The sequence below is a fragment of the Rhinichthys klamathensis genome, unplaced genomic scaffold, assembly GCF_029890125.1.
Source record: "Rhinichthys klamathensis goyatoka isolate OS25496 unplaced genomic scaffold, OSU_Roscu_1.1 h1tg000076l_1, whole genome shotgun sequence".
Lineage (NCBI taxonomy): Eukaryota > Metazoa > Chordata > Actinopteri > Cypriniformes > Leuciscidae > Rhinichthys > Rhinichthys klamathensis.
Window position 1 is genome coordinate 4,305,371 of NW_026606618.1, and position 15,797 is coordinate 4,321,167.

The following is a 15,797-nucleotide window of genomic DNA, read 5'->3' on the forward strand; positions in this document are numbered from 1 at the left end:
AGAGCTCGGTAGAAAGCGTCTACTCACTCGGCCATCTTGGCACCAGCCATCTTGAGATAGGTCCGACTGCAGAACCGCAGAACCATACGTCATAGCAGTGTGAGGATGACAGCGCCAGCCTAACCGTCTGATGCCGGAAGTGGGCGTGGCTAGGCATTGTGCTACTTCTGTGTTTTAGAACGTTTCAAAGTTTAAAACAATGCTATTATAAATATTTGTTTAAACGATTTAATTAAAGATATGTTTAAGATGTGTATATATATATATATAGTTGTGTGTATACAGGTGAAACTCGAAAAATTAGAATATTGTGCAAAAGTTCATGTAATTCAGTAATTCAAATTAAAAGGTGAAACTAATATATTTAGTATATATATATATATATATATATATATACATATGCATGATTATACTTTTCAGAGGGCCGACATTTCTGTATTTAAAATCCTTTTTTGTATTGATTTCATGTAATATTCTAATTTTCTGAGATTTTAAATTCGGGGTTTTCATAATCTGTAAGCCATGATTATCAAAATAATAACTTTTGCACGATATTCGAATTTTTCGAGTTTCACCTGTATATATATATATATATATATATATATCAAATATTATAAAATATAATAATTATTTGTCCTATTAACAAAAGACAATATACTACTATTAAAAATGCTTTTCAATTCAATCAAATGTTCAAGCTTTGTTTTAATTGTATTATTATTTTTGTTTAAAGCTTTATTCAATTTATATTGTTAATCATTTGACACAACAAATGGATAAAGTATAATTTTAACTTTTAAAAAACTATTTTGTTAATACTCAACCATTTCACAACTAACAATTTTTTTTCATAGACCAAACCACATAATTCTATGGTGGACTGAAACAAAAATGATTAATTAAATGCAATTATTTTTTTCCTCTGAAATGGCAAAAGCATCACAAACAGATGTACCTGCTCTAAATAGCTAAATAATAGTAATTAAATAAAAAATAAAAATCGAACTAAATAAAATAAATTATAAAAAACAAAATCAAACCAAAGAAAATAAAAGCGAGTGTCATGACGAAAGGCGCCTCAGGAATCATCAGGATTAACTCCATGTGTATGGAGTTTTGATCTATTTAGTTTATTTGTCACTTGAGAATTATTGTTAAATGTGTGCCTGCATAACTTTAATAAGATTTATTTTCTTTGGTTTGATTTTGTTTTATATAATTTATTTATTTGATTTATTTTGATTTTATATTTTGATTTAATTACTATTATTTATTTGGAGCAGGTACAGCTAGTGTGTGATGCTTTTGCTATTTCAGAGGGGGAAAAACTCATTTTATTTAAAAAATGCTTTTCAATTAAATCAAATGTTCAAATGCTCAAGCTTTGTTTTCGTTTTATTATTTTGTTTGTTTTAAGCTTTGTTCAATTTATATTGTTAATCATTTGACACAAAACAGATGCATAAAGTATCATTTTAACTTAAAAAACACTATTAACATTTGTTAATAGGCTACATTGCCTGTCTTTTGTTAATAGGACAAAACATAGTTATTATACTTTATAATTTTATAAATATTATATTTTATAATATTTGATTGATATATATATATATATATATATATATATATATATATATATAGGCCTATCTCTTAAATATATATTTTGAATGAAATCGTTAAAAAATATATTCATAATAGCATTGTTTTAAACTTTCTAAAACACAGAAGTAGCGCAATGCCTGGCCACGCCCACTTCCGGCATCAGACGGTTAGGCTGGCGCTGTCGTCCTCACACTGCTATGACGTATGGTTCTGCGGTTCTGCAGTCGGTTACTATTGTTCATCTTCGCCAATCCACCAATAGGAATTCAAGGATGATGCAACGCATATACGCCACCAGAGGGCATTTTTACGATTATTATTTTTAATGTTCCCTTCGATAGATTAAATCCATAACTATATGGTACACAAAATAAAGAAAACACTTTGTTAGTTTATTATTAGGCCTATAATGTTTTATTACAAAATGATTGGTCAAAAAGGCAAACTATAATGTATTAGGAAATATAAGTTTCATGCTAATGTACAAACGTGCATAAAGAAATCTCAAATCATACATTGACTAGATATTAACATTTTGTTAACTCTGGTTTTTGACTAGTCATTCTCATGGGTCTTCTTGACTCAAAAAGCTTTGTGAATGTGTTGTGTATAATTATTGTGTAACGTGAATCTTTAGTTTACACTTCAGTCATAAAACATGAATTATAGAACCATTTTAATAAAAAAGGTTCTTTGCTCTCCAAGGGTTCTACATAGAACCATTTTGTCGGTAAAGGGTTCTATTGGCCAAGTATGGAACCCCAGGGTTCTATATAGAACCCAGAGGAACCCTTTTTTTTAAGAGTGATTGCTAATTACCTATTAAATTTGACTCGTTTCATGCAACCTTATAAGAAAGCTGTCATTCACCTGCTAAGTTGTCATGAAAATGAAATATTGGTTTGATTATTGCTTAGCTTGTTGGGCTGGTCCCGTATCCTCAAGGGGAAAACTGTTGAAACTTAAGTAATTATGACTGTAAAAGATTGCTCCTGAATAGATCAATCAGACTTGCCTGCCAAACCCTTCATCACAGATTATAGTACTTGATACATTCATTGAAGAGTTTAGCAGTGAAGTCTGATTGCTCTGTTTCACATTTTTATTTGGACCAAAAAATCGATAAAAATAGAATACACCCTTCATGAATCATGATGCTGACAAAGTTCCCCGCTTCAATCACACACGTTGTTTTGCTGTTGGAAATCAGCTGTGTGTTTATCCATAGGGATTATGGCCTGTATTGTGCGTGTCCATGTGGGTAGAATGTGCTTTTCACTCCCACTGTTGTGCTTTTGCTCTGCTGTCATGAGCCGCCACGGCCTCTCCCCTTTTTCCTCCCGACTGTTACAACACAATGAGTTTGTTGTTTATGTGTGTATTAGTTCCAGTGAAACTCCCTCCATTCCTTCTGGATATAGATAAACATTATATGCAGACATTTGGTAAGAATTATGAAAACAAAGTGTTAGGGCTATACATGTTTAGCAGAATGATCAAGCTGGTCACCATCCACTTTAATAGTGGAAAAGAACAGCTAGGACATTTTGTTAGGTCAATTTATCTGATATTTGAATACTCTTATTGACACACTAATGAGGGTCTTTATCATTTCCTGTTTTTTTTTTTCTTTCTTCTCTTTTTTTATACATGTTGGTTGCACCACATGACTTTGATTTGGCAGAAAAAAAATAAGGGCAACATTTTTTAGTTAAAATATTATTTTAATACCAGACATTTTAAACGACTATGCAAAAAGGTTTCAAGAATTAAAAAATATATGCTTTTTTTCATTATATGGTATCAGGGCAGGTCCATCACCCTGACATTTTACACAAAGAAAGGCAGGTTTTTGATGACAACATGCACATTTTTGGGTGAACTGTCCCTTTAAAAAAAGTCAAATAGCAAAGCAATCACTGCAGTTTCAAGTGTAAAAAATATGGAGAGCAGCCTATTGGCTGAAGTTAAGACTGTGTCTGAAATCTAAAAAAAATACTGCCTTCTAAGGTAGTAGGCTACACTTGGTTTTAAAACAGTACAGTTTATGCATAAAATCAATAATTGTGTGTTGACGGTCTGTTAGATGGCTGAGCTCCAGAAAATCAATGTTGCTTTCAATGGATTTTTGACAGTTCGGCTTAAAAGGATTCTTCAGGACAATAAAGAACTTTTAGGTATAGCCTACTATGTGTAAATAAAAATGTCTCCTCCAAGAATCCAGTGAAGCTTAATGATTAATGAAGAGCAAAACTGAGGGAGATAAACATTTAGCAATGCCCCAAAGTTTTAAAACTTAATATGAATGAATGAATGAACGGTTGACGAAAAAATAGCGACCTACAGTATAGGCTGGGCTACTAGAGGAAATAACAATCTGTTAACATTCCTTGAATTCTGTTTCAATTAACAATGTTTTGAGATAAGGACGACTAGACAGGGATGTATTCCTAAAAAGGTTCCTTATCGTTGTTCCACATTTGTCTGGAGCAGTGAATGAGCGCCGTTTGTGTGTTTTGTCTGCGCGTGAACGCGTCTTCCGTGAGGGGCGTGGACGCGTCCTGCCTCGAGCGCACAGTGCGCGTACAGCAGGCGCGACAGACAGCAGCGCGCCTCGCACCTCCAAAACAAAAAAAAATGGGACTTGAAAAAGAAAAATCGGAGACCAGTGTCATTATGGATGAGGATGAATTCAATAGATCGATTGAACCTATACTTGCAAAAAAAACGAAAGTGTATTCAGAGGTCCCGGACAGAGATCCTAAAGATATTAACTCGCACTTAAAGGTAGGTGACAACTTAATGCGAGATATTTTACTATCACTTATTTTATTAATATGCTAAACTTTGGTGCCAAACATCGTTGATATAAGAGTTGATAACGTGTTTCTTACGGTATTAAGCGAAGTTTTTTTCACTTATCGCCATCACGTGCATTCATGTTTTTCAGAATGAGTCTATTCTATTTGAATAAGTGTAATTGCACATGCGCAGTAATAATATTTTTTTATTGGCATGATTGTTTTGCATAGCCTACAGTAGCCTCATTAATATAGAAATAAAATAGACTGGTTTCACTTTATTTTGATGGTCCTTTCAACACATTCTGTTGACTATAAGTAACGTTGCACCTACTAACTCTCATTGGAGTGTTAGTAGAGTATTAGTAGACTTGTAGGATTAGAATAAGTTGACATGTAGTTGCAAAGTTACTTATAGTCAGTAGTATGTCTGTTAGAGGACCATTACAATAAAGGGTTAGCAGACAGTCTAAAACTCTAATGAGAGTTAGCTAGTTGACATGTAGTTGCAAAGTTACTTATAGTCAACAGAATGTTCCAAAGGGACCATCAACATAAAGTGTTACCTAGACTTTCAGCAACACTGATCTTTTGGTCTTTATAGGTGTGTAGTTAAAATATAAGTTTGACATTTTTTTTTTCATTTTATAAATTTGGACTAATTTAGTAGTTGAGTTTGTGCACTATTGATTTTCATATTTTATGTTTGATTCCACAGGTTGGTTTTGAAGACATCATTGCTGAGCCGATCTCCACGCACAGCTTTGACAAAGTGTGGATCAGCAGTCATGCTGTGTTCGAGCTGGTGAAATACGTCTTCTACCGGATCCTCACCATGTTTCTGGCTATTCCCTTGGCATTTATTGCGGGGATTGTTTTCGGGATCCTCAGCTGTATACATATTTGGTATGAAAAGACTTCTTGTTGGGGAAGGCTGTTGGCTCTCTGTTGTATTTTCCACAGCCCAATTGCAAAATATTTGCCATGGCCACTTCCCACCTAGATAAAGACTTGCATTTGACAAAATTGAAGAAATACCACAGAGAAAGTCTTGCATACTGGTTTTGTGCAGCACAGGTGGGCCTGCATTTTCACATATGGTGGAAAAATCCACACATAACTCTCATTGGATTGTTAACATTCTAGTCAAGTGGTTTTCTCTGACTTCTTAGGGGTTTGACACATGCAAGCAGAAACTTGGCAAAGCTTGGTGCTTGACCCTTGTGCAGTTTAGATCAGCAGCTCTTTCAGGGTCAGTGTTCCTGAGGTGCACACATTAGCACACTTTACAAACTTTACAACCCAGAGTAGCAGAGTGAACCCAAATGTGTCGTGCTGACAAATTTGCCAGATAAGATCAAATGTCAAGATGTAGCTCATTAAGGAAGAAGAGAAAACTACTTTTTAAAATCTACGTTGCTATAGTGGGCGACAACTTAAATTGTGGGGTTTGTTGGATACATGTGTCTTTTCTAAATGATTGTACTTATAATTTTAGCTTCATAGTCTGGTAGATGCTAAAACAAAGTAAAAAAAAAAAACCTCATCCCAGAATATCATAAAGAATTGGAAAATGGGCTGTTTTTACTTGGGGTAAGTAAGTAACCACCTAGCGTCTACCCAGAATTCCTTATACCAACCACCTAGTACACCTTAGTAATTGCGTAGCAATGTGCTAATAGGATTTTGTATATTTAAAGTGTCACAGACATGAATGATGCTTCAAATTGTGCAGCTTGTTGAGGAATGTTTACTTTTCCCAAACTCCTATCAATCATCTATCTATCAACATCCTAGCAACCACCTAGAACATCAACTACAATGCTAAGAACCTCAACAACCACATAACAACATGGCAACACCCTAACATCCACCTACATCACCAAGCACATAGTGCTAACAACCACAGGATATTAGCAGCTGCAAAGCAACACGCCAACAAGCACTTAGAACATCAAGTACAATGCTAAAAACCTCACAGAGCCTCAACAACCACATAACAACATAGCAACACCCTAACAACCTCCTAGATCGCCAAGCATAGTGAAGCTGCAAAGCAACACCCTAACAACCACCTATTACCAAGCACATTGCCAAAAACCACAGGACCTTAGCAGCTACAAAGCAACACCCTAACAACCACCTATTACCAAGCACATTGCCAAAAACCACAGGACCTTAGCAGCTACAAAGCAACACCCTAACAACCACCTAGCTTGTCAAGCATAATGCTAAAAACACAGAATATTTGCAACACCCTAACAACCACCTAGATAACCAAGTATAATGATAAAAACCACACAGAACATTAGAAACAGCAATACAATGTCATAGCAACACCTAGACCCCCAATCAAACTGCTAAAAACCACACAGAACCGTAGAAACCGAATAGAAACACCCTAGCAACCATATAGAACGTCAAATATAGTGCAAAAAATCAGGCAGAATATTAGCAACCACATAGCAATGTTTTAGCAACCATCTAGAACAACAAGCATAGTGCTAAAATCACATTGAACTGTAGCAACAGCATACCAACACCCTAGCAACCACCCAAAATAGTGCTAAAACCACACAGAACTATAGCAACTGCATAGCAACACCCTAGCAAACACCCACAACATTGAGGATTTGAGTTTTGCACAAGTGAGGCACCACTCATATTAAATATTTATTTTAAATAAACAAATTATTTGTAACAAAAATGTGGTTCATTATAAATTAGGTATGTTATGAATGTCCTAAAATACCTTTAATCTTATTAATAGGAAGATTGTTACAAAAAATACGTTTTTAGACCTGTGCTGTAGATGGAAACACACTTTATATTTCTCTCATCTCTTATAAATCCCTTACAGATGGCCAGTGACAGATCTTGCATATGTTTTTAATGTCAACAATATCAAAGGTGATGATTTAATGGAACCATCTGAAATGAAGGATAATGCTTTGCACACTTTCCAGGGTACATTGTACTCCAGAACAAAGAGAGAGGAACTCGTTCACCTTGATGTGAATGATTATTATATAAGCCCTATATATCAGCACACATGATGATGAGTTATTTTCCATCTGCAGGTTGGTGATGCCAATGATCCATGGCTGCATGATGACACTCCCCTCCATCCAAGTGATCTGGACCAGCTTGATGGACATGTTTATAGGGCCTTTCTTCTTCAGCATTGGACGGTGCTTGTCATCCATCAATATCAAGACTGTGCAAAACTGAGCAAGTCTGTCCAAATCTAACTCCGCATAGAAGTGTTGCAGAATCTTTCTGTCGTGTTCTTCTGGCCTCCTTTTTGAGGGTTATTAGCTGAAGGATAAGTTTTCCTTGACTTCTGAAGGAAAGAGAAGAGAAAGAGCTTTTCTTTAATTTCAGTAGACAATTGAAATATTCATTCCGTTTTTTTAGCCACTGACATGTCCTCCTCGTAATGGGCGAGGAGGACATGTCAGTGTTGACATGCTTTTTCAATACTGTTATGTAAGTCTAATTAAGCTTTTGTGACTTTTTAAAGATTTTATTGTAATGATTGAGATTTTTAACTTAAGGATAAGATAGTGTGCTACTGCATGTAATATGACATTGCAATAAGCACATGATGTGCTTGTAAGGAAAAAATGATGCATCTACTTCCAATAGGGTTGTAGTATTGTGCGATTTATTTCTGAGTTAATATTTATATTGTTTGGAGTTGATCGATTTTTATCAACAAGAGTAAATTAGATGATTTGATGGAATTTCAGTGTAAAAACTATTTATGATTTTCAGGTACATTCCTACTATAGAGAGCATTCTATACAAATATCACGTTTTCTTCTGTGTTAATGACTTCTTTTTGGAATGATAAGGTAGAGCCCAAATGGCGATTAGTTTGACTTGCAAAGCCACATTTGACATGCTGTTTGCCATTGATTGTGCTTTGTTAGTAGTGGCTCCGCAGAGTAAATGGAATATTTGACTGTGCAATGGAACATTAGAGGCTCAGGTGCCGTTTCCTCACCCCTGTTGAATGATGTCATGTAGCAAACATCTTGAACACAGCTCAGCTTATGAAAGACAGAACTAAATGCCTTTCAGTTCACAAATAAAATTATTTTTGGAATTTGAATGGACTGTTTTCTTTGCTGAGAAACCATACCATGAAGATCACTGTGTGGCACATGTTAACCTGACAAGATTTAACATCTTGTGCAATGTGAAAAACCCTTCGCGGGTCATGTTCAATGCAGCAGATACGCCGGATAACGGTGGACCCGCTTTAAAAGTGTATGTTTTTAGAGAAGGGTCTGTGTTGAGTTCTTAACAGATGGGTTTTATTAAATGTCTCAATCTGCATTCTGATTTTGTAGAATAATAGGTTTACTATGAGGATTTTTTGTCATTCATGGAGACATTTATTTAATATAAAGTAATAATTAATTAAAAACATTATATAAAGGTTTAAACAGATTTAAAACATGCTACTTTTTTACCTGAGCAACAGCGACCTTTGGCCGCTATCTCGTCATTGTTTGCATATTTTGCATTGCCTGCACATCCCAGCACCTGAACTAGATACACAAATGTACAATAAATGGACACTAAAAGATGTATAGATATGTAAAGTAAATGATTGTTAAAGCCTAATAAGTATCATAAGTTACAAAAATTTGAGAAAAAACCAGAGTAAACAACTGCATTATTGTTGAAAACATTCCAAACTAAAGTGCAAGTTTTGCCTTGAGGTGTATTTTGGTATGCAAACCGACCTTAGAGTCACATTTTCAGGTTTATAAATTTCAAGTCAAGAAAGAATTTCTTTACAAAGCTAAAACTTTAAACTAAAACTAAAATAGTAGCCAATAAGTGTTCAGCATTCTCAATTGGTTTAAAAAACATAACATGCACCTCATGCATAATATAGCTGTGAAAGATAGGATGGCTACTTTGGTGAAATATAGTTTGGTTTTTTTACCAATTGATTTTGGTCATAGGCCTACATAATCCTCATACTTCTGAATTCAGGTTGATTGGGACACTTTTTAATTTCAATGGCAAAAAGTGTCCCTATTACCATTAATTCCCCCCAATTTGTGTTACCCTTGCTCTAACGCGAGTGGATGTGGATGTTTAGTGTAGCTACACGATCGTGCAGGAAAATATGGTACAGTGCCCAAATATGCCTCCCATTCGGGAAAAATCACGTCAAAATCTCCAACCACTAATACTGCGTAGTTCTGTGAGTGGCAGGCTAATGGAAGGTTTCATTCATTGAACACAAGCATGTCCTCAGTGACTGAGAGAAACTCCCACAGATGCCACGAGATCGAGGTTGAAGGAGAGATAAAAACATTTCATAGATAAAGTTTTATGGGACTTCAGTTGGCAAAAAAGAGGGCTGTTGTAAGGAAGAGGACTCCCCAAAGTAATCTCCCCACGCCTCCCACACTGCTTCCTCTGTACTGATTGTCTTGTTTCCACACACACTCATCTGATCGTACTTCAGTCACTCACAGGACAGCATGACTAGCGGATACAAGGACGGGACACCTGAAGAGGTAAGAATTACAACTATTTTACCTCGGAAATCTTTTATTTTTGATGCCAATTCATTGTGCAACTTATTACTCAAACACTTTTAGGGGTTTATCATGAAGGCGGTGTGCTGGCACTTGCTCCATTTGTTTTCGCGCATGTTGGATATAATGTGAGGTCTTATCTTTTACTGGCACGTATTTGTTCGGCAAGCCTCCCTTGTTTACTTTGTGCACACTTTGTGCAAACACAATTTGATGGAATACGAATATTAGGTAAATGAACTGCTCACTATCCATAGGTGGAATAATTTGCAAGTTTGCAGCGCATGTTGACGAAGCGCAATGCAATTTTTTTATTCGGAATAACTAATATATTTAAAACACGTCCTAAAAGTTTGATATTTCAGTTGTGGGTGGATTTCTATTCTTATATATTTTCTGCTGCGGAATAAGAGCAACGCACGCGCGGTGTATAAAATGGCGCCGCCCTGCGGCGGGTCGCTCTGCTGTGTTCCAGAGGGGTGTGGTGCTTCATTTCTATCCGCTTAAAACCATCCCATGCCAGGGCTGTGCTGAGTTGAGCCCCAGTCTCCCCTCCGCGCTCATGAACTTCATTTTCTGTTTTCTTTGGAACCGCAGGAATACGCTCACTCACCGTTCATCAGGAAACAGGGGAACATTTACAAACCAAATAATAAAGAAATGGATAACGACAGCATCAACGAAAAGACACTTCGGGATGTCCACACCAAGGAGATTGACCTGGTCAACCGGGACCCAAAACATTTAAATGACGATGTGGTGAAGGTAGGTCATTCACTTAATTTTTCTGCTTTATGCAACTTTTTTTCTTTGGCCAGTCACTTTAAATGCATTTATAATTAGTACAATGTAACATGAAACAACTGCATGCAACTTTTCATACGTAATTATTTTAGTATATATTAGAATAAATATATTATATAATGTAATTTATTAATAATTAGTTGTATTATAATTATCATAACTATTACTAAGTTATTACTAACTATATATATATATATATATATATATATCATAACTATTAAATGTTATGCTTTGTTATATTAAACTTAATAAAACGTCTTCAAAGAGCATTATAGTTTATGCATATCCTTATAGTTTGGCATTATAACTCAACAGAAAGTTTGGCTTCATAACAAAGGCGATGAGTCACTGGTCAGTTTGTCATGGTGGCACTGGAAACAATTATTGCAAGCAGCAGCTGTCTTTCAAATCCTGTTATAGAACTTGCAAAACCTTAAATTTACTTTTAAACGCACTTGCATTCAGTCTCACCTGGACTCTACTATATGATACTGATGTGCTGGTGTCCCTACCAGGCTTTCTTAGGTGTTTTGGAGCAGCAGTTGATATCTAAGCTTGTTCTGCCTCATAGACCAGCTGGTCATACCAGTAGTCAAATTAGTTCTAGCACAGCTAGAAGATCCACAGCTACCAGCTTAAGCTGGATTTTCCATCAGGGTGGAAACAATTATCACTGGAGCAGCAGCTGTCTCTTCAATGTGAAATGTTGGGACTGTGGCACAAGTTTGTGAAATCCGTGCATGCAATAATTGCCCGTTGCTCTCATTTGGACGGGCATAATGCTGTGGTAACTCCCATGTGGTGACGAGCTGTCAAAGTAAGGTCTTTTTTTTATAGAGGAAATATTAACAGTTTCCTGTTTTTGAGCAAAGACTGCACACCTAACATTCTTAGTGAAATTTTTCCTGGGCGTTGGGCGATGCCTTGCATAGCAGCTTTCCCTGAAAGAAAAGTCGACTGGGTCACCTGATGATACACTCAGCTTTCAAAAAACGACCCCCCTGCATCCATCGCCACCCTTTCGCATTATTTTTTCGCATGTCTTTTCCCCTCCCACCAAAACATGACACTGAGTCACATCCCTGAGGACACATGCAGTTGAAAGCCTCTTATGATTTGACTGAAAATTGAATCCAGAGAACACCGAAAGCAAGTTTTCTGTTTATAATTTGCTGTTTGCTTGGAATTGTGGGATTGCCGTCACAAGGGCTCTGAAAGGGACTCATTTTGTGAACACAGTCCTTTTATTTTGTCCTTAAAAGGGGTTGAGCACTCGCAGGGGTCTTGTGTAGGAGAGCGTAGCAGGGAATTCCCATCTCCATTTTCAAAAGTTCTCCTTACACACACACACACACACACATCCCTCTGCACACATGGGGCGTTCCTCCAGACCATGATGCACTCGTGGTTCAAGTGCACTCCCACAGACATCCACATCAAAGATCCTTGTGTGCAGAAACACATGCGTAGCTTTCCCTTGGAACAGAATATTTTCCTCTCATAAAAGTGCATTCTTTTAATAGCACGCTGGAGCAGGATTCCACGTGGGAATCTGGCCAGAGCACAGTCTAGTGACCTCCGCGTAGTCATCACGAATGCATGAGATTATGCTTGTAGTATACAGTGTTTGCAGAAGGACTATAAATCCTGGCTGACCAATATGAAAACATTCCATAGCTAATACAGTTACAGTACCAAGGCTTCGGTGGGTTTGTTAGTCACTGCACGTGAATTTGCGATTTGAAATGAATCACAGGCTGTTGCCATCGTGATCGAGGATTTAGAAAAAATAAACAAGATAGCTATAATTGTTTTTAATTTAAACCGTTGTGGATCCTCAACAATGCCATTGTTTTTGCACAACTTTTGTTGTCTGTCCAAGTTCAATATTTTGATGCATACTGTGGAGGACTACTTAAAAAAATAAATATTTATTTATTTATAAACATTCATTTAAAAAAGTAATGAATTGATATGTTAATATTTAATTACACATTTATATATGTAATTAAATATGTCTGTTTATTTGTCAGTTTGAAATATGATTTATTTATATTTTTTATTTAATTTTAATTAAATTAATTAAATCTATTTATTATTTTTTATTATAAAGTGTATTTATTTTCTAGTTTGAAAATATGATATATATATATATATATATACACACACATATATATGTTTTTATATAGCTGCATTTGTAAACAGTTTATTAAATAAACAGTAACTTATTTATTAACATTTTTATTTTATTTCATTTTGTTTTATTGTTAAATATATTGTCCTTTTAAATATCATTAAGTAAACCGTTTTAAATGTGATTTATTGAAATTATTTATTATTTACATTTTTATTTTTATTTTATTGGGTTTAAAAAAAAAACTGATTCAATTGATCAGTGGCACTACTCCTCCATAAACCGTGCACTGCACACTGGTGATTTATTAACTATGTGGACGGGTCTTATATAATCACAAGCCCCCAGATCTGAAGAATGCAAGTTGATACTTCTGTCAGTACAGTGAGGGTGTTATCAGGGAACACTGTGCAGTCAGCTCAAGAACTGTTTATTTTAACGTTGTTGAAAGTCATAGTTGTAATATTCAAGTAATGGAAACTATGTGTACAGCCAATTGGGATATACTGTAGATAAATGAATGGGGAGGATAGGCTTTTATAAGACTGTATAATTTGGTATTTTGTTGCCAACTTGAGCCATGATGGTTTCAAGCCCTTGGACAAGTAGTAATTTATCATTTTACTCTTACAGGAACTTCAATTTACTCGAGACACTTCTATTTTGTCCAAACCTTGTGGTGAGCCTACCAGTCTTCTTAGCTAACTTAACCAGTCAGCCTTCTTTGGTCAACCAGCTTTATTAGATAGACTGTGGTGGTTAACCAGCATTTCTTTTCTTTTTTCTTATTTTTTCTTTGCTACTAAGGCTATGCTGTTTAAACTAGCACAAATAGTCTAAAGTGGTTAAGTTGCCTACATTTCAGTTAGCAAAACAGTCATTTTCAGATATTATCAGTTTAAAGATCATCATAAACAACACTGCTATCTAAAAATGTAGGTACGTCTGTTTTTTCTGACTAGTTATTCTGATTCAAATAGGAGTTCTTAAATAAATATTAGCTTTATCTTGACTTTCTTGTTTGACCGTGAAGGACAGGGTGTGTTTGTTTGTGCTTTTCCCCTGTTTAATCAAAAATGTCACAACTGAAATAAACACGTCTGTATTTAAAAGAAAGTGTACTGCTATACAGTGATGGTGTGAGGTTTGCCAGCTCTTTGAAGGTCTGAACCAAGCTTTCCAGGGCTTATTAAAAGAGTTTTACATTTACATGTCTTCTCTAAATGTTAGTGTTTGGTGTCAGGCACTATCTTATCCAATCTGCGGTTGATACAGGAGGTTTAAAATAAGGGGACTTGGGCATGAACCAGGCCGTACCAGTCTGAGTGAACCAGAGCAGGGGGCTGGACAGTGTAAAGATGCTGTCTATGAGGAATTTGGAGATGGATGAAGAGGGGGAGGAGGAATTGTGCTGGATGTCTTAATGTCAGCCCACTTTATATGGATGAAAACATGCAGAAATACTCGGATAACTTAGATAGATAGATAGATAGATAGATAGATAGATAGATAGATAGATAGATAGATAGATAGATAGATAGATAGATAGATAGATAGATAGATAGATAGATAGATAGATAGATAGATAGATAGATAGATAGATAGATAGATAGATAGATTAGTTGATTGATTTATTGATTTGAAATCATTTTTGAAATAGTAAAAGTATTTCTACTCATGTATAATCCACCAGAGGGCAGAAGACATGCAGTAAAAGAAAAAGTATTTATCATGGTAAAGGCCTTTAGCAAGCAATCAAACATGGGTTTATTGGAAAACAGTTCCAATGGGTTAGTTGTGCAAAATGAAATTATGTCTGATTTTATTATATTCAATACACAATGATTTAATTCTGAAATCCCTTTCATCTCCAGGTGGACTTTGAGGACGTGATCGCTGAGCCTGCCGGCACCTACAGCTTCGACGGCGTGTGGAAAGCGAGCTTCACCACCTTCACAGTAACAAAGTACTGGTGCTACAGGCTGCTGACGGCCCTGGTGGGCATCCCGCTCGCCTTGGTGTGGGGCATCTTCTTCGCCATCCTCTCCTTCATCCACATCTGGGCCGTGGTGCCCTGCGTGAAGAGCTACCTAATCGAGATCCACTGTATCAGTCGAGTCTACTCCATCTGTGTGCACACCTTCTGCGACCCTCTGTTCGAAGCCATGGGGAAGTGCTTCAGCAGCGTGCGGGTCACCACCACCAAGGTGGTGTAGGGACAGGGAGAAGGAAAACAGCCAGAGGGATCGGGTGGGATGGGGGAAACCAATGTCCAAAGCAGGGAGGGGAGATAAATCACATGATAAACTTTTATAATAAAGAGGGCGAAATAAACGTGAACAGAGATGGAGGGTTGCGCTGTAGTTAGGTGGCCCTTAGGTAAGACTCTCCTCTCCGTTTCTTTTCAGCGTATTTATGAGCTTTGTCTCCTTTCAGCTTTGGATTCCTTGGGACGTGTGTGGTAAAAATTCTCATTTTTTGGGACAGTTCATGCTAAAATGCAAATTCTGTTATTATTTACTTACCCTCGTGTCATTTCACATCCGTCAAGTTCCAAAAACACCATAAAAGTGATCCACGTGACTTGTGCGCTATTATTCAAGTCTCCCGAAGTCATATGAATGATATGAAACAGAACATGTCATATTGACCACTTTAATGGTGCTTTTTTGGGGGGGATTTATTGTCCTTTTTGGAGCTTGACAATGGTCACTATCACATAGAATATCATTTATAAATATATAAAAATATATATAAATATTAAAGAAATTGTGAAATATATAAAAATAAATATTTTTAGCTCCAGTCATATTAGCAATCACTTCGATTCCTATTGAAGTAACTGGATTTCAACCGTGAAAATTTGCCGAACAACAGAAAATGTGAACT

At 36.1% G+C, this 15,797-nt stretch overlaps 2 protein-coding genes across 2 annotated transcripts; both read left to right on the top strand.

Moving 5' to 3' along the window:
* The first annotated feature begins 4,167 nt into the window (after positions 1-4,167).
* Positions 4,168-7,843, top strand: cav2 (caveolin 2). Its single transcript, XM_056251040.1, has 3 exons — positions 4,168-4,389; positions 5,122-5,309; positions 7,484-7,843. Exons 1-3 carry the CDS (start codon positions 4,240-4,242, stop codon positions 7,632-7,634), a joined length of 489 nt encoding a protein of 162 aa, XP_056107015.1. The 5' UTR covers positions 4,168-4,239; the 3' UTR covers positions 7,635-7,843.
* A 1,930-nt stretch (positions 7,844-9,773) lies between these two features.
* Positions 9,774-15,507, top strand: cav1 (caveolin 1). The gene is made up of 3 exons (XM_056251041.1): positions 9,774-9,949; positions 10,568-10,735; positions 14,783-15,507. Exons 1-3 carry the CDS (start codon positions 9,914-9,916, stop codon positions 15,122-15,124), a joined length of 546 nt encoding a protein of 181 aa, XP_056107016.1. The 5' UTR covers positions 9,774-9,913; the 3' UTR covers positions 15,125-15,507.
* Positions 15,508-15,797: the final 290 nt, after the last annotated feature.